This window comes from Eleutherodactylus coqui, chromosome 2 (assembly GCF_035609145.1).
Source record: "Eleutherodactylus coqui strain aEleCoq1 chromosome 2, aEleCoq1.hap1, whole genome shotgun sequence".
In the NCBI taxonomy this organism is placed as follows: Eukaryota; Metazoa; Chordata; class Amphibia; order Anura; family Eleutherodactylidae; genus Eleutherodactylus; species Eleutherodactylus coqui.
In genome coordinates this window covers 56,456,274-56,475,964 of record NC_089838.1, presented here as the reverse complement: position 1 = coordinate 56,475,964, position 19,691 = coordinate 56,456,274, and the positions used below count along the sequence as shown (strand labels likewise).

The window sequence follows — 19,691 nt, the reverse complement described above, 5'->3', positions numbered from 1 at the left end:
CTATCGGTGGTGGTCTGCCTTTTAGGATCCCCCAACAACTTGCTGATATTGCGCCACATTTCAATATGGACAGGGCTAGAAGCAAACTGTTCTGTTTGAGGTGCAGCAGCCTAGTTTGGTAATGCAGGCACTTCTCCTGTTGAATTTAATGCCTGCAATATCAACCCAGGCGGCTGCACTATGGACAAGGTTGACTGCTTCCTGGTCTGTACTCAGTGACAGCAAGCCTGGTGAATAGTTGATCGGCAGGGATCCTGAGAGATATTAGCTGACCCGAGTATAGTTCAAGTCTATAAGTTTTACCACAAATAACTGGTAAAACCTATTGACTTAAGTATAAGCCGAGCTATACTCGAATATATACTAGGTAAAAAAAAAACAATACTCACCTCCCAGCCGGCATCGGTGTCCCCGGTGGTGCGGCAAGCTGCTTGAGAATTCTCCCTGTTGTCATCTCCTTGCTCGGCTTTGAATTTCCCCGCTGTCAGCGCTGTGATTGGATCAAGCGCCAGCCAGTCACAGCCGGCACTCAATAAACCAATCACAGCCATTCAGTGATGTCATTTACTGAATGGCTGTGATTGGCTGCTGCTCGATCCAGAGGAAGGAAAAAAAAAAACTAATTATATATTATACGCCAACTTTCCCCATTTAAGGGAAAAAAATTCCTTCCTGACTCCAATCCCCGGATCACCAACCCCTCTGAAGTTATTAATGATTATAATATATTGTATCGCATATAGTATTGCTCAAGAAAGGTGTCCAGACCCCTCTTATACTCTATCAAATTTTCCATTACCATGTCCTCAGGCAGAGAGTCCTTCTATGTCTGTGTAAAATGCTGGACATTCCCTTCATTGATGACTTTATATGGAGTTGCAGTTGTTTGTTAAATGATATTGTTCACAGGATGCAGCCCCCATGAGCCACTGGAATATATATTTGGAAGACAACAGGGATGCTACATGTGAAGAGGGGGAGGGGCTTGCATCTAATGATCATGAAGACTACTACTCTCATCAGGCTTGTGCACCAAAAGCTGTCAGGTATAACTATAGGAGGGTCGTAACTTTTAGTGTAGTTCAATAAATCACAAACCTGCCATATAGAGAATATTCTGCTGAGATGGAGAAGGTGACATCACTGAAGGGAGGACTGGCTGCACATGCAAGTGGAGAGCCGCTGTGGATACGCTACCAGCGCTTCATTCAGTCTCCACCTTACTGCACGGCGTACAGTGATATTGCAATGAGGAAGATGGCGCTCGTTCTTGCAATAGGCGGGAGTCTCAGCAGTGAGACCCCCACTGATCAGCTAGTAATTCCCTATCCTGCAACTCTAGTACAACTCCTCTAAGTTATTACTGCACACAGTGTAAAACAGACGCTGTGAATCTGCACCAAAATTAAAAGCGAAGTTTGCACATGACTTTGGTGTAGATTTTGCTGCAAACATATCTACATTATTTCCCCAACAGCAGTTTGAAAAACCCACGGCATGCCAGAGATTGGAGCTGCAGGAAGATCATTTTCATATTCCCTGTGCATTCTGGGACGAGCAAAGAATCACTGTATGCAGGAAGTTTGCCGGGAATAGCTGGGTCTAGCTGCTCGGAGGACATCCCCAAACCACGCGCCATACACTTAGTAGTATTTTACAGGTTATATATCTTCATTACAATTCTTGACTTTTAAAAGTTTGGAAGTGGACATCATAGTAACATAGTATGTAAGGCTGAATGAAGACAATGTCCATCTAGTCCAGCCTGTCTATCCTCCAGTGTTGTTGATCCAGAGGAAGGCAAAAAACCACAAGAGCAGGAGCCAATTAGCCCTTTTGGGGGGAAAATTCCTTCCTGACTCCCTAATGGCAATCAGACTAATCCCTGGATCAACCCCTAATAGTTCCTACCTGCCTGTATACCCGGATTAACAATTAACCTAAGATTTATATCCTGTAAGATCCTTCCGCTCCAGAAAGACATCAAGTCCCCTTTTGAACTTCTCTATGGATTTTGCCATCACCACATCCTCAGGCACAGAGTTCCACAGTCTAACTGCTCTTACAGTAAAGAACCCCTTTCTGTGTTGGTGGTGAAACCTGCTTTCCTCTAGACGCAGCGGATACCCTCTCGTTACCTTCGCAGTCCTGGGTATAAACAGATCATGGGAGAGATCCTTGTATTGTCCCCTCATGCATTTACACATATTTATTTGGTCGCCCCTTAGCCATCTTTTTTTTCTAGAGTAAATAATCCCAGTTTGGATAGCCTCTCTGGGTATTTCAGTTCATTCATTCTATGTATTAGTTCAGTTGCCCTTCTTTGAACCCTCTCAAGTGCTGTAACATCTTTCCTGGGCACCGGTGACCAGAACTGTGCGCAGTATTCCATGTAAAGCCTGACAAGTGCCTTATATAATAGGAGGATAATGTTCTTGTCCCTTGCCCCTATACCTCTTTTAATAGGGGCACCCCAAGACTTTATTGGCTTTTGCAGCAGCTGACTGGCATTGGTTACTCCAGTTTAGTCTACAATCCACTAGTACCCCCAGGTCTTTTTCCATATCACTTTCCCCTAGCATTACCCCATTTAGTGTATATTGGTGACATCCGTTTCTCCTGCCCATGTGCATAACCTTAAATTTTTCAACATTGAACTTCATTTGCCATTTTTCTGCCCAAGCCCGGAGCTTATCTAGGTCCGTTTGTAGCCGTACCTTGTCCTCTGTTGCATTGGTTATATTGTATAATTTTGTGTCATCTGCAAATATTGATATTTTGCTGGGCAGCCCTTCTATCAGTTCATTGATAAATATATTGAACAGAATGGGGCCTAATACTGAACCCTGCGGCACGCTGCAAGCGACGGTGGCCCAATCAGAGTACGAACCATTTATTACCACCCTCTGCTTTCTATCTCTGAGCCAATTCTTTACCCTGATACACACGTTTTCACCCAATCCGAGCTGTCTCCTTTTATATATCAGCCTGTTATGCAGCACGGTGTCAAATGCTTTAGAGAAGTCCAGATATACGAGATCAATAGACTCTGCCAGGTCCAGCCTAGAGCTTACTTAATCGTAGAAGCTGATCAGCTTGGTCTGACATGATCGACCCTTCATGAACCCATGCTGGCGAGGAGTTACCAGCAACATGACAACCTTTACCATGACAACATGGAAAAGGAAAGACCTACCAGAGAAAAAGCTAAACTTCACCTGCCAGAAATGCAAGCTCGTGTAGCTCTACTGGAGAAAAAGGTGCATAGTCTTCAGGAGAGAATAGCTACATTGAAACGTATTAAGAAAGGTGAGAATGTACTTGACAGAGTGGAAAAAAGTCTTCAAAATGTTGAAGGAAAAGAAATGTCCAGTGTACCTGCAGAAGCAGAGGAATGGAAGCATGTGACCCAAAAAAGCAGGAGTCGTGGAGCACTCATACTGCTCAGGAACTGGTATGAGATTCTCGCGCAGGGGGACCTCGTACTGGTTCCTGAGCAGAAGGAGAAAGAGGTACAGCAAGAAATGACTCTACCTACAAAGAATAGAGCAGAGGATAAAGGGGTACAGCAAGTAATAACTCTACCCACAAAGAACAGAGCAGAGGAGAAAAGAGGTACAGCAAGTAATAACTCTACCCACAAAGAACAGAGGAGAGGAGAAAAGAGGTACAGTACAGCAAGTAATAACTCTACCCACAAAGAACAGAGGAGAAATATGTACAAGAAATGACTCTACCCACAAAGAACTGTGTAGTAAGCGCACAGAGTCCTCTTGAATGAAGGGGAAAAAAGTGCTGTTGTAAAGAAGAAAAGGAGAGTGGTGATTGTCGTGAGATAATAATTTAGGAACGGCACTTCTCCAAAGCACCCGTATGGTGGGACAAAAAAGGGAGCTTGCCAGCCACAATAGGAGTCTGGATCCGATGACTCCAAAATAATGCCAGAAAAGATGAAGTCGTGGCAGCAATAAAGATGCAGCAGTTAATCCAACATGGTTTTTATTCCTCCGTGCAACGTTTCGATCTGAGTGCCAGATCTTTGTCAAGCATAGTACAAACATCAAGTGCACACCTTATATAGTAATTGTAATATTAAAAACAATACAGTACAGCTGATGCCAAACAAGTGTAGAATACATGTTTCCATTCACCATGGCGTCCGGAGTCCTCCGCGTCATCAGAAGGTTACTGCGCAAGCGTGGGAGTATGTAAAGACCACAAGATTCTATGCTCAGAGATACCGGCTTCCACTATCGGCGTCACAGAAGCAGACGTCACTAGAGAGACTCCGCAGGCGCACGAACTTCTCGCGAGATTACGAACATAGTCCAGAGTTAGCCCCGCAATGCCTGCCATACTGTGCACGGTAAATCTGTGAGTACGGATTTATATGTCAAAGATACAGACAGGAACTCTCTTCTGTATTACAGCAGTAATCATCTACGGCAAATGGTTGACTCATTACCTTGGTCCCAATTGTTGTGGGTTTGCTGCATTACGGATGACTCTATGGTAGATGCCCGTTTGGACGACATGTGCAGTAAATTCCTACAGAGGGGTTATCCCCCCTCCCTGCTAAGTTCTGCATATGATAGGATTAAAAGTATTGATAGGAGTGATCTCCTTGCTGATAAAATTCAGATACCTAAAAAGCCTAGAATTCCCTTCGTCTCCACCTTTGGTCCTGCCAGTGGTAGAATTAAGAGTATTCTCCTGAAACGTTGGCCCATCATAAGCAATTGCTGTAAAGAGATCCCCGAATTTGAACAACCACCAATGCTAGCCTATAAAAGGGGCCGCAATATAAGGGATAGATTAGTGAGACCTTTGACAGCCCCTAGTGGTGGATTAGTTCAACAAACGCTCACTGCATGTAGGAAAAGCAATTTTCCGTGTTTAGCATGCTCGTGCTGCGGCAACATGCTTAAAGGGGACCATATTAGGCATCCTATCACTGGCAAAAAATATCCATTAAGAGACAGATTTACCTTCTCCACGTCGTTCGCTATCTATCTCATCACCTGCCCTTGCGGGCTGGGATATATTGGTGAAACGACGATGGAAGTACGGAGTCGGATAACAAACCACAAGAGTACCGTTAGAACTAAAAAAACTGACTTGCCTATCCCCAAACACTTTGCTGAAAAGCGACATTCGGTTAGTCAATTGGGATTTAAGGTAATTGACTGGGTTGCTCCACTCCCCAGAGGTGGAGACCGAGTTAATTTACTTAACTATTCACTTAAGGAAATAAAGTGGATTCATGAATTGGATACCCTCGCCCCTAAAGGGCTGAATATTGAATATCCGATAACCCCACACCTCTGACCTATTATTTTTACATTCAAGGATCTATATTTGTGCCTATATTATATTTAGTGATTGTGACCTCGTCTACAGTTATGTATTGTTTTTAATTCACACTTTTCTTTTTATATTTTATTGTAGATACAGCAATAATTATACATGCTCCGTATCCCTGGCCTCCAGTTCAAGTCTCCACATATGCATCTTGTTGCCTCTATTTTTCACCATCTATGTATATCTATATATATAAAATTGAATGTATGCGTGTGTGTCTGTCTTTGTGTCTGTCTGTTTGTCCTTTTATGCGCTACTACACCATTCATCCGATCGCCATGAAACTTTGGGAAGTTGTTCAGTACACTCCTGGGAAGATTATAGGCATAGTACATGTATTTTATGATAAATGGCGCGCGTGCGAGCGTCGTCGACAGTTACCCCCCCACGTAGATCATTCGATTTCCATCATTGCCACTATTTCTCTCACTTCCCGATGTCGTAGAAAGATGAAATTTGGCATGAGCATTGACTATGTCATAAATAGGAAAAGCTAATGAGTCCCAACTCGATTATTTAATTCTATGCACCAAAGAATTAGCGTCCAAATTTTACGTACGGAATCTAATTCTCTCACTTCCCAATGTCATAGAAACTTGAAATTTGGCCCGAGCATTGATTATGTCATAAATAGGTAAAGCTAATGGGTCCCAACTCCATTTTTCAATTCTAAGTGCCAAAGAATTAGCGTCCAAATTTTACGTACGGAATCTAATTCTCTTACTTCCTGATGTCATCTATATATATAAAAATGAATGTCTGTCTGTCTGTCTTTTATGCATTACTATATCATTCATCCAATTGCCATGAAATTTTGGGAAATTGTTGAGTACACTCCTGGGAAGCTTAGTGGTATAGTACAACTATCCTACGATAGGTGGTGCGCAAGCGAGCATCGTCGACAGTTATGCTCCCCCAGACAAAGATCGTTTGATTTCCATTACAAGCACGAAAGCAAAAGGCATTACGAGCAACGGGATCCGTGTTCAACTACAAAATGATGCATCCGCCGAACGTTTCGCAAGACAATTGCTGGATATTGAGAATGCTGAGGTAAAATGAAAGCTGTGCTGTGATTGGTTGCTATTTCTTACACTGCTGAGGTAAAATGAAAGCTGTGCTGTGATTGGTTGCTATATATTATACTGCTGAGGCAACATGAAAGCTGTGCTGTGATTGGTTGCTATATATTATACTGCTGAGGCAACATGAAAGCTGTGCTGTGATTGGTTGCTATATATTATACCGCTGAGGTAAAATGAAGCTGCGCTGTAATTGGTTGCTATTTTTTATATTGCTGAGGCAGAATAAAAGTTGTTCGTGCGCATGCGCGGAGTCTCTCTGGTGACGTCTGCTTCTGTGATGCCGATAGTGGAAGCCGGTATCTGAGCATAGAATCTCGCGGTCTTTACATACTCCCACGCTTGCGCAGTAACCTTCTGATGACGCGGAGGACTCCGGACGCCATGGTGAACGGAAGCATGTATTCTCCAGGTATTGCACTTGTTTGGCATCAGCTGTACTGTATTGTTTTTAATCACAATTACTATATAAGGTGTGCACTTGATGTTTGTACTATGCTTGACAAAGATCTGGCACTCAGATCGAAACGTTGCACGGAGGAATAAAAACCATGTTGGATTAACTGCTGCATCTTTATTGCTGCCACGACTTCATCTTTTCTGAGAGTGGCGATTGTGGTGGATTCCTTATTGAGAGGAAAAGAAGCAGTGGTCTGCAGACCTGAAACCTCACGAGAGGTGTGCTGTCTTCCAGGTGCACAAATCAAAGATGCGTCTGATAGGCTGTCAAGACTCTTCAGTCCTACAGAACACCACCCATTTCTACTAATACATGAAGGGACAGATGTCACAGAAAAAAAGGACTATCTGAAGAGATTTTGAAGACCTCGGAAAGAAGGTGAAGGAACTAGGACAGTGCTGGCGAACCTTTTAGAGACAGAGTGCCCAAACTGCAATGCACTTCTTTATTGCAAAGTGCCAGCATGTCAGGGTACGGTGCTTATCACGACGTATGAATCATCGTTCTAAAAAGGACAGGGCCACTTCAAAATAGACAGCGTGCAGATTTTGACTGCTTTTTCAATGCGGAAATACTGCAGAATGTCCTTAGCAGAAATTTCTGTGAAAACTTCTGCAGCATTTCCGCATCTAAAAAGTAGTCAAAATCTGCACGCTGCCTATTTTGAAACAGCCCTGCCCATTTCCGCCATACCGAAACATACCGCAGCAGTAATAGTGACCCCCCCCCTCCCCCCAGTGGCCCCAGCGATAATAGTGATTCCCTCCAGCAGCCCCAGTGGTAATGGTGATTTCACCCCCCCCCCCCAACAGCAGCCCTAGCGGTAATAGTGACATCCCACAGCGGCCCCCAGTAGTAATAGTGACCCCCCCCCCCCCGTGGCCCCCAGTGTAATAGTGACACCCCACAGCGGCTCCCAGTACTAATAGGGACACCCCACAGCGGCTCCCAGTACTAATAGGGACACCCCACAGCGGCTCCCAGTACTAATAGGGACACCCCACAGCGGCCCCCAGTACTAATATAGGGACACCCCACAGCGGCCCCCAGTACTAATAGGGACACCCCACAGCGGGCCCCCAGTACAAATAGGGACACCCCACAGCGGCTCCCAGTACTAATAGGGACACCCCACACCTCACTCATTAGGAGAGCTTTAAACTAGAACAATATTGGAAGGGAAGTGAAAGACCAGGTAAAAATATACAGCTAATTAATACATTTGAGAACCTCGCTATTAGAAGTGGAAAGAAAGAACAAAGACAAAAAATTCAGGAGGCTCCTGGCAGTCACATGATCGCTGGGCGGAATGCGGAAGTGTTACTTCCGCATTCTTCCCGATTACATAGCGCTAATTGAGCACCAGGTAATGTGTAAAGGAAAAGGCAGAAGGGGTTAAAAACCCTTTCTGCCATCTCCTCAGGGGTCCTCGAGGAGATGGCAGATGTGTTTGACGAGCAGGTGGAGATGCACTCTTTCACGGTAGTTGCGTACTTGTTCTGACATCGGAGATATAGTGGAAGCTCATGATGTCCGAACAGGTCAGGCATGGGAGTGGAAGGGGTTTACAAGGAGAAATGTAAAGTCCTACTTCTGGGCAAGAAAAGTGAAGAAAGTACATTTAGAATGGGAGGAATTGGGCTAAGCAGCAGCACATGTGAAAAAGACTTGGGTATACTAAAAGAACATAGACTGAACATGAGTGAACAATGTAATGCAGCAGCCAAGTAGGCAAACACAATTTTGGGATGTATTAAGAGAGGCATAGAGTCTATATCATGTTATGTAATTATTTCCCCCTACTCTTCCTTAGTCAGACCTCATCTGGAATACTGTGTCCAGTTTTGGGCACCCAACTTAAGAAAAGACATAGACAAACTGGAGCAAGCTCACAGAAGTTACCAAGACGGTTAGCGGTTTGAAAAATCATGTCCTATGAAAAACGGTTAAAGGATCTGATAATGTTTAGCTTGCAAAACGAAGGCTGAGAGGAGACTTAAGAATATCTGAAGGGCTGCCACAGTGAAGAGGGATTAGTGCTATTCTCATTTGAACAAGGAAAGACTAGAAGCAGTGGAATGAAACTGAAAAGGAGCAGACACAAATTAGATATTAGAAAAAAACTTTCTGACAGTGAGGGTGATCAATGAGTGGAACAGGTTACCACGGGAGGTAGTGAGTTTTCCTTCAATAGAAGTGTTCAAACAAAGCCTGGACAAATATCTGTCTGGCATGATTTAGTGAATCCTGCATTGAGCAAGGGGTTGGACCCAATGACCCTAGAGGTCCCTTCCAACTCTGACCTTAACCAAGAATACGTCCTCTACTGCATAGCTAATGTTTTTTTATGCTTTTGTAAATCTAATAAAGGCTTTCTCAGAAATGTTTTAAGCAGGTATCATGGCTTTCATTTTTTGTATAATTTTCAATTTTAGGAAACTTGAACCTTTTCCTTCTTATGGAGGTGATTTCTATGAAGTGGACATCGAAGAAAATGTTTCAAAGAAGAAAAAAATCTACGAGGTGGGTTTTATAAGGATGTTTCACTCAAGCGCATTGTAACATGTCCATAGTACAGATTCATAATACAGACAGTGTGTCATCTGTATTTGACCAGTATTTGATCTGTATTTACTATCGCTTGTTTTATTGTGCTGCCGATAAGAAATTATACAAGATAATTAGTACTACAGAGGACAATATACTGCTGCAAATGGACCCAGTTAAGCTAGGGACTTTGGTAGACAAATGGTAAATGAAGTTCAATATTGATAAATGTAAAGTTATGCACATGGGTAGGAGAAACGGATGTCGCCAATAAACACTAAAAGGGGTACTGCTAGAGAAAAGTGAGATAGAAAAAGACCTGAGGATACTAGTTGACTTAGACTTAACTGAAGCAATCAATGCCAGTCAGCTGCTGCAAAAGCAAATAAAGTCTTGGGGTTCATTAAAACTAGCTACGTCGATGGTGCTGTCAGTGGAAATTTGGATTTCTAGACCATGGAGTGAATTACCTATATTATCGACTGCTTGCTAAAGACGGGTTGCACATTACCTCGCTACATTACCTTTAAACTAGAACAATATAGGAAGAGAACGGAAAGGCCAGGTAAAAATATAAAGCTAACTAATACAATTGAGAACCTTGCAGAACTGAAAAGAAAGAACTAACAAAAAAAATTCAAAAGTAAAGTAGAGGAGCAAGAGCCACCGATCACAAATGCACAGAGCATGGAAAACGCAAGGAGAATTGGAGCTCCTAACACAGGAAGAGAAATATAATGTCATAGCCATCAAAGAAACTTGGTGGGATGATACACATGATTGGAATTCTTGAAGGATACAACTTATTTATAAGAAAGCGACCTAAAAAAAGGGGAGGAAGTATTGTGTTGTATGAAGGAAAACATTAATCTGCACAGAGATTCAAGCTTCAGAGCATGGCAATTCTAAAGAAACTTTGAGTAATAGAAGGAGAGAACAGAAAGGAAATTATTATAGGCATTTACTATAGGCCGCCTGGACAAGCAGAAGATATTGTAGAATTCTTTCTACAGCAGATGGCCAACCTCTCAAAAAAGCCTTGTGAAGTTTGAAGACTTCCATTGAAGGAAACACACCACCTCCCATGACAATCTATTCTAATCATTGATCACCCTCACTGTCAGTTTTTTTTCTAATATCTAATTTGGGTCTCCTCCCTTTCAGTTTCATCCCATTGCTTCTAGTCTTTCCTTGTGCAGATGAGAATAGAGCTGATCCCTCTGCACTGTGACAGCCCTTCAGATATTTGTAGACAGCTATTAAGTCTCCTCTCAGCCTTCTTTTTTGCAAGCTAAACATTCCCAGATCCTTTAACCATTCCTTATAGGACATGATTTGCTGACCGTTCACCATCTTGGTAACTCTTCTCTAAACTTGCTCTAATTTGTCTGTCTTAAATCGGGGTGACCAGAACTGGACACAGTATTCCAGATGAGGTCTGACTAAAGAAGAGTAAAGGGGGATAATTACTTCATGTGATCTAGACTCTATGCTTCTCTTTATACATCCTAGAATTGTGTTTGAGTTTTTGCTGCTGCATTACATGTTTGACTCACGGTCAGTCTAATATCTAATCGTATACCCATTTTTTTTTACATGTGCTGCTGCTTAGCCCAAATCCTCCTATTTTTGTATGTGCTTTTTTTTTCATTTTTCTTGGCCAGATGTAGGACTTTGGATTTCTCCTTTTTAAATACCAATCTGTTAATCGCCGCCCACTAAAAAACAAAATCTTATTTGTATAGCGTCAACTTATTTCACAGGGCTTTCAGGTAATTTATTTATTAACCCCCCCCACCCCCCCACCCCACCTCCACCACCGAGCTGGGGACTTATTTTACCAACCTCAGATGGATGGAAGGCTGGAAACTTTGAGCTGGTTACCTGAACCACGCGGGGATTGAACTTGCAACCTTGTTACAGTCATTGTCAAAAAAAACAATCCCTCCTCTAGAAGTTGTGGGAGTGGAATGAAACTGTGATTGTAACGTTGATCCAAGTAAGTGATTACAGTATCACAGAAAAAGGATACATTTGTGGAAAACCGGCCTCTTGAAGGGAGGCTCTAGTACCCTGTTGTACCACCACCAGCTTGGATCTTATTGAATCCTCTCTTCCCTAGTGTTAGCTATCCATCTTAGCTTTTTGTCATTGGCAAATTTGGTCAGTTTCCCCTCTATTCCCTCCTCCAGGACATTTATAAAAATGTTGAACACCACTGGACCCAAGACTGAGCCTTGTGGTAGCCTACTTAATACATTCATCCACTTGAATGTGCAGCCATTTATGACCACTCTTTAAGTATGATCACTCAGCCAGTTGTGAATCCACTTAACAGTTGCCTTGTCAATCCCATATTGGGTCATTTCAATAATACTTTGTCAAATGCTTTATTAAAGTCAAGATATGCTATATCAGTTGCATTTTCCTGATCAACCCAGTCAGTGATTCTGACATGGAAGTAAATTAGATTTGTCTGGCATGACTTGTTACAAACCCATGGTAACTTTTGTTAATTGCTCCATTCTCCTCCAAGTACTTGCACACATGCTGTTACGTCAGGCCTCTGTTTCCTTTCAATAATTTGTTCAAAGATATATCCAGGTTTAGACGTTAGGCTCACAGGCCTGTAGTTTTCTGGATCAACCTTCTTCCCTTGTTTGCAGATGGGGACAACATTTGCCCTTTTCTAATCATCTGGGACTTCCTGTTCTCCAGGAATTTTCAAAGATTATGGCGAGTTACCAATTACCTCTGCTGCTTTATTTAGTATCCCAGGATGTAATTCATCTGGACCTGGAGACTTGAATTAATTTAAGTTAGCTAAGTGTTCCCTCACCATCTCTCTGCTTTAGCATGCATTATTTTATTCCCCCAATAGCACAGGGAAGATCAGTTGATGTTACAGCTACTTTCTGAGAGAAACTGATACAAATAGGAATTTAAAAGTTGGGCCTACTCAACCTCATTCTTAACCAATTTATCATTTTCATCCTGTAAACTTCGTATAGCACCTTTGACTTTTCTTTTGCTTTTTACGTACCCCCAAAATCCCTTTTTGTCATTCATGTGTACCTGTCTTTTTTTCTTCTTCTTTTCTGTACTGCGGATGGCCTGCATGGCAAGCCGTCGGACTTGCGCAGTATAGATTTTTTTTTTAAACCCCTGTTTTTCTGGACCTTTCCACAATGTCAATTGCGGAAGGGCTGCGGGTCATTCAGTTCCATTGACTTCAATGGAATCTGTCCGTGTGGAATCCACGCAAAAATAGAGCATGTTGCAATTTCCTTTTTTTTCCCTCTGCGAGCGGAAAATCGCAATTGATTTTAGCTCATATGCAGGAAAAAGCGTTTATCAATAGCATATTATGGGCGGTATTTGCTGCAGAATCCAGAGGCGACCGCCCAGTCCAGACTCCGCAGTGCAAGTGTGTGCATCTTAAGCTTTTCTGACACTTGCCCTACAGTTTCCGCAGACCGCATTATATTTTTCTTTAGATCTTTCCTCCTCTTTCCATTTAATAAACCTATTTTTCTTCCATTTTAGCATGTGTGTAAGTTCGGTTGTTCACCCATCATGGTCTCTTTAAATGCTTCCCATTCTTCCTTCTTTTAGGGATTGTTACCGATTGAGCTTTGAGAATCTAATTTTGCAATACTTCCCAACCTTCTTGGACATTTCTCTCCTTAAGAACATCCAGCCATTGGATCCTTCCTACCCTCTTTGAGAGTTCATTAAAATCCGCCTAAGCCGAAATCCAACCTTGAGGTCTGTGTTTTCTCAGGCCTTCCTCTCCTTTTTATCCAAAATTCAAGGATAGCACAGTCACTGCCTCCTAAGGTCCTAGCTACCTGTACTTCCTCCATTAATTCCTCCCTGCTGGTAAGAATTAGGTCCTCTATAGTAGATCCCCTTGTTTTCTCTTCTACCTTTTGGAAGGTAAAGTTGTCCGTAAGAGTGGACAAGAATTTGTTGGAGCAATTACTTTTGCCTGATAGTGGTCAACCAGCTGGAAGCCTAGCTCCACCAGTTTTGCCGTGGTCTCTTGTGCAGTGTGAGCGAAGGTGTTGTCTTGCAGGAACAAGATTCCTTTGGACAGCTTGCCGCACCTTTTGGCCTTCAGAGCTACGTTCAATTGGTCCAAAAGTTCAATGTTATACCTTGCATTGATCGTGGAACCATTTTGAAGGTAGTCCACTAGCAGCATGCCCTCCTTATTCCAAAACACAGACGCCATCACCTTAGTGGCTGATTTTTGCACCGTGAACTTCTTTGGGCAAGGAGAACCACTGTGCCTCCACTCTTTTGACTGCTCCTTGGTTTCAGGGTCATAGAAATAAATCCAGGTCTCACCCATAGTGACCAGTCGATCCAGGAAGTTCTTATCAGTCCAGAAATGCTGACAAATGGACCAGAAAGTTTTCACTCGCATGCTTTTCTGATCTGTTGTCAAACATTTGGGGACCCACTTTGCAGATAGCTTCTTCCTGTTCAAATGTTCATGGGCAATGACACAAACACGTTCCCGAGAAATCCCCATGATGTCTGCTATTCCTTTTAGCTGAAATTCACTGATTCTCCAGTTTGAGGTTGTGCACAACATCGACGATCTCTGGAACAACAACCTCTCTCGGTCATCCAGGACGTTCCTCATCATTGGTGCGAAAGTGGCCCGTTTTTTTAATTTGGCAACCCAGTTCTTAACTGTAGAATATGAAGAGCATTGATCCTCCAATGTCTGCGACATCACCATCAATATCGTTCGTGGACTTTCTTTGCAGAAACAAGAATTTTATCACTCCTCTGCTCTCATTTGCTGTGAGGATCACCTTAGACTCCACAATTTTGTTTTCCTGCGTGCCTAGATCACTGTTGCCAAAAGCTAAAAACGTTACCATAGAACCAAAAAAAGAACACAAAGCCAAAGACTTAGCAGCAGCCCCTCGTACACAACTATCATGCTCCAAATCTTGGATCTCTGTGGAAATTAATGTTTTCCTAACATACTACGCAAAACCTCCTCCTTTTTATTAAGTATGTTTTTTCTGCGCAGTCAAGGAAATCCTCATCTCCCTATTGAGTTTCTCTCATGCAGACTTTGCACCTTTTTCTAAAGTAGAGACCCAAGCTTGCAGGTGAAGTTTGGCTTTTCTCTTTTATAGGTCTGTAAACATATAGCATACATTGCAGCTCACCAAATGGCTCCTCTTCTTTTCCCTGTTGTCAGTTGATATGCACTTCCACAGTTTTAAAAGTCAAGAATTGTAGTGAAAATAAATAACCTGTAAGATATTACCCCCACGGCGGCCCTAGCAGTAACGGTGACTTCCCTCACGGCGGCCCCAGCAGTCATGGTGACTTCCTCCCCCTTTTCCCCACATAGCGGCTCCAGCGCTAACAGTGACTAACCCCCCTTCCCCCATGGAGCGGCCCCTGCGGTAACGGTGAGCGCCCATGGAGTGGCCCCCGCGGTAACAGTGAGCGCCCATGGAGTGGCCCCCGCGGTAACGGTGAGCGCCCATGGAGTGGCCCCCGCGGTAACGGTGAGTGCCCATGGAGCAGCCCCTGCGGCAATGGTGAGCACCCATGGAGCGGCCCCCGTGGTAACAGTGAGTCGCTTCAGCGCTAATGGTGACTCCCAACCCCCCCCCCCCCCTTCCTCCACGGAGTGGCTCCAGCGCTAATGGTGACTTCCCCCACAGAGCGGCTTCAGTGCTAACGGTGACTACCCCCCCCCCCTTTACCCATGGAGCGGCCCCAGCGCTAACAGTGACTTCCCCCACGGAGTGGCCCCAGCGCTAACAGTGACTTCCTCCACGGAGCGACCCCCAGCGCTAACGGTGACTTCCTCCCCCTTCCCCCATGGAGCGCCCCCTGCAGTACCAGTGCGCACCCACGGAGCGGCCCCCGCGGTATCGGTGAGTACCTCCAGCGGTGACGGTGGCTTTCTCTCCTTCCCCCACAGAGTGGCCCCAGCACTAACCATGACTACCCACCCCCCCTTCTCACACAGAGCGGTGAGCGCCCCTGGAGCGCCCCCAGCGGTAACAGTGAGCGGCCCTGGAGCGGCCCCAGTATCTCCATGTACTTCGAGACCTCTATATCTGTCTACTGAAGCTTTTTCTCATGGATTCAATGAGAAAAAAACTGTAGTACACTTTTATGCAGGCTTTTTATGTAGTTATGTTTTTCTGGAAGCATTGCTTACAGCAGCTCTGTAACACGGGAACCACCTAGGGTTGGTGCAAGCACTTGCCTTTGTCATGTGGAGTCTATAATATCCTAATTATATAATTCTTTGTTGCAAATAAGCTGTTTAAACATTTTGTGGGACACTTATTGCTATTTTTGTTTTTACTTAGGGTGGAAATCAACTAGAAACCATTCAGTCTTCCAGCAGAATAACAGAAGACATAGGTTGCTTAAAATGGCATGACAAACATCAGTCACAAACATTATCTCTGCAGTCGGCCTCTGATACATGCCCTCCTATGAACACATGGGAGCGACATTTTAAACAGTCCACTTATAATACTACCAGTTTCCTGAAAAGGGATGCCATTTTTAATAACTTTTACCATAAGAAGAAGATTGGAGCAGAATGCTCTGTAACTAGCACCCAAGACCTACCAAATGACGATGAGCCTCCTACAGCAAGTAGATTGTCTGCACAGATGATTTCTCCTCCAGTGCGGAATCCATCTAGCCTGGGCGGTGCAGATCAGGAGTCAGACAGTATTGTTAAAACTAGTTCTTCATTTTCTTTACAGAAACCTGTCATTCAGTCTCGCCTTTTTCAAACAGATGATGATTTTGATGATGATTATTAATATCGTGTGTCATCTAATCTATTTCCATCCACTGGCAATCAATGCCCTCACATCCCTGAAGAAGAACCCTCTCTGTTTCTAGAAGTGGTTTTCGCATTTATAACTCAGTCTACCGGAATTAGCTTGTATATGGCATTGTAACTTTTAGGCCGCATGCACTTAGGCAGTTCGGAGTTCGCGTGTGGTAGCCTGCAGCGGAATCCGACCCGGTGCCCAGCCGGCATCTGCTCGTGCCTGTATTTTCTTCTTCTTTTCTGTACTGTGAATGGTCTGCATGGCTCACTGTCAGACATGTGCAATGCAGATTTTCATTTTGAAACCCCTACTTTTCCCACAGAATCTTCAATGTCTATTGCAGACAGGCCGCGAGTCGGAAGGTTTCCATTTACTTCAATGGAAGCTGTCTGTGCGGGAACCGCAGTACAATGGAGCATGCTGCAATTTTTCATGTGCGAGTAAAAACCGCAATTGGTTTCCGCTTGTGTGCATGAAGAATCATTTTTTCATAGCATGGTATGGAAGGTTATTACTGTGGAATCCAGAGGCAGACGCCTGCTCTGGATTCCACAGCAGAAATCCACCCGTGTGCATGAGGTCTTAAGACATGTCCACATGGCATGGATTTGCTGCCACATAAAAAAAACCCTACTGTTTGGTGGGGAATTTACTCCCCTCATTAGAAGAGATGAAATCCACACCCCAAATCTGGTTTAAAATTTGCACCGCACATGAATTATGAGTTTTATTCAGCGTGTGGACAAACTTTTGAGACTATCATTCACTTTGCTGCTACTGTAAATGCCACGGATTTTCCATGCAGAGGATCCACACAAAAAATATTCCCCATGTAAATATAGCCTTAACCTAGCTTCATACACGTTTGCGTTATTTTATGGTGCCTTTCTGTGCTACAAGCACTGGAGACATTTGTTAAGTTAGTCTATAATGAAAAATAAAACACTCTAGATCCAAAGCATTTTGGTTTGCAGCCTTTCCTTTCTGCAGTATGCTGTCGGTGTAGTGTTTTTCTTGCATTTTTTCACAAACCTCTCTGTAGGACTTAAAAAGTAGTTTTTTCGTCTGTAGCATTGGGGGACACAGCTTAGACCTTGGGTATATAGCAATTGCTGATTGGAGGCAGACACTAAGCAGACAAACCAGTTGGCTTCTCCTGCTTGCTATACTCTGCATGTACTCAGCTATTTAGTTTTTTGCTTAGTGTCTGTAGGTGGCAGACCTGTTCAATCACGGTCTTCAGGACTACAGGGATGTGGGGACAGGCCAGTCCCCTCCTGTGTCATGTTGCCTGACGGGCTGTATAGTTTACGCATGCGGGGGTGTATTCGTCACCATTCGGTGTGGCGCTATGCTGGGTCTGTTGCCGCCTAGCGGTGTGTCTCTGCCATGGGGTGGTGTGTCTTTTAGAGTAGCCATGCTGTTGTCTTTGCCGCTTAGCTGCATGCCTTACCGCCATGTGGCTTGTGTTATGCCTACACTGGCCGCCTTGGGGCAGTATTAGAGCTTGCTGTTGAGATTTGTTGTTCTACATATTTTCTTAGCAGCTCAACTTCACAGGTGTGGTGCTGCAGTCAGCCAATCCCCTTACCAGCTCCTTGTTTGTGTTTGATGGTTTTCCTCTTGAGCAGTCCTGTGTTCCTACATGTATGGTGGCTCTGTTCTGGTATGCCCTGGTGTGAGCAGTGTCATTCCCTGTATTTCTGTGCAGGTTCTGTGTGAATTGGGTCATACTTCTGTATCTCTGTTCTGATATGTCCTGCTGTGAACAGTATCATTCTCCTGGTGTCTGATGTATCCAGGAGAAACTAATTGCCACCATGGTGCAGCATTTTGGTAGCAGCCACAGTGCAGGGTAGCCACTGCGTTTCTGCATGGGGTCACACGGCTTGTTTTATGCTGCCATGGGCATGTATATATTGGCCGCCGTGCATTGTATTGTGTTTGTTGGCCACCTGCCAGCCTTGACAAGCCAGCCGCTGCGCGAAGGCGGCAGGTGTTTTTGCACGCGGAGGGTCCTCTATGGCAGGTGCTGTGGCTGGAACATGGGAGGCCTGCTTACACAGCTTGTGCTCCCCACACCCCCAATGGCTATGTGCCCCATTCCTACGAGCCATGGCTCCTCCTCCTCCTGCAGGTCGACGAAGTAGTATTACTCTCCGATCTACCCTTACACAGGGAGGCGAATGTTTAGACATTGCTGCCCGATTAACCTCAGCGTGATTCTGGACCTACTGAGGCCTGTGGTACCTCCCATACTGGGAAGAGTACTTACACAGGGATTATATGGTACTATGTGCTGTACAAGATTTACACCTAGCTAGAGATTATCTCATTTTATGAACAACGGTGTTTGAACCAATTGTTAGCATGGCTCTGGCATGTGGTACCCTCCATCTGGAAAGAGTACTCGCACAGGGAGTCTCTGGATTCATCGCTCCTCATGTCTGCTTCAGACCGAGTTGAGTCTTGCCTATTGGTAGCTCCCCTATTGTCCCTCCTGCAGTTCCCTACAGCCAGCTTTAGCGCAATATCTGAGTTCATGATGACACGCGGACAGGGGCCAGCCAGAGCCACATATTATGTGCGCTCTCGCTACAGTATAAGATTACATCCAGCCGGAGAATATCGCGTCTTATGAATGACAGTGTTTGAACCAATTGCCAGCATTGCTGAGATCTGTGGTACCCTCCATTTGGAAAGAGTACTCACACAGGGAGTCTCTGGACTCATCGCTCCTCATGTCTGCTACAAATCGGGTTGAGCCTTACCTATCGGTAGCTCCCCGGTTGCCCCTCCTGCAATTCCTTGCAGGCAGCCTTGGTGCAGTGTCTGAGTCAGCGGAAGTGACGTACCAGAAGTGAGGTCAGTGGGAGCCCGTGGAGCAGAGAGCAAGAGCGAGGGGACACTAGAGCCGCAAAAAGACCAGTAGAGCCGCTGGAAGACGAAAAGAAAATACAGTACTGGAGCAGCAGCAGGAGGCCATAGAGCGCAGCTGCCGGGAGAGAGATCCTTACGCTGAGACTGCAGATTATGTCATCGGCTGCAGTGGAGCTGCTGACAGGAGCGATAAGTATATTCTGTGTGTGTCTAAGTGAGCGTGTGTAACACAGTGCATGTGTAAGTGAAGAAAATCTGTGAAAGTATCTGTTTCTAAGGTGTAAGTGAAGCAGAATTGGGTGATTGAGCGAGAGCAAGAAATAAGTGTGTGAGTGTTTAAAGAAAAAAAAAGTGAGTGGTCGCGAACGGGTGGAGGTGCGTGAATGGTTGCGAAGGCGCAGAGGCGTGTTTGGACTAGTCAATCTTCTCTACTGCCACAAATAAATTGTAGATCCCCATTAGGATGAGCTCCATGCCTGACAATGCCATCCAATGTGCTTATTGTGCCATGTATGC

The 19,691-nt window shown here is 44.4% G+C and overlaps 1 protein-coding gene across 1 annotated transcript in view; it reads left to right on the top strand.

Annotated features, from left to right (window-relative positions):
- MRNIP (MRN complex interacting protein) overlaps positions 1-17,249 on the top strand; it is a 56,359-nt gene extending 39,110 nt beyond the window's left edge. Inside the window, exons 6-7 of the mRNA XM_066589255.1 lie at positions 9,339-9,426; positions 15,813-17,249. Coding sequence (XP_066445352.1) covers positions 9,339-9,426; positions 15,813-16,280 — 556 coding nt within the window. The 3' untranslated portion in view covers positions 16,281-17,249. The remainder of the gene's footprint in view (positions 1-9,338; positions 9,427-15,812) is intronic.
- The last annotated feature ends 2,442 nt before the right edge of the window (positions 17,250-19,691 follow it).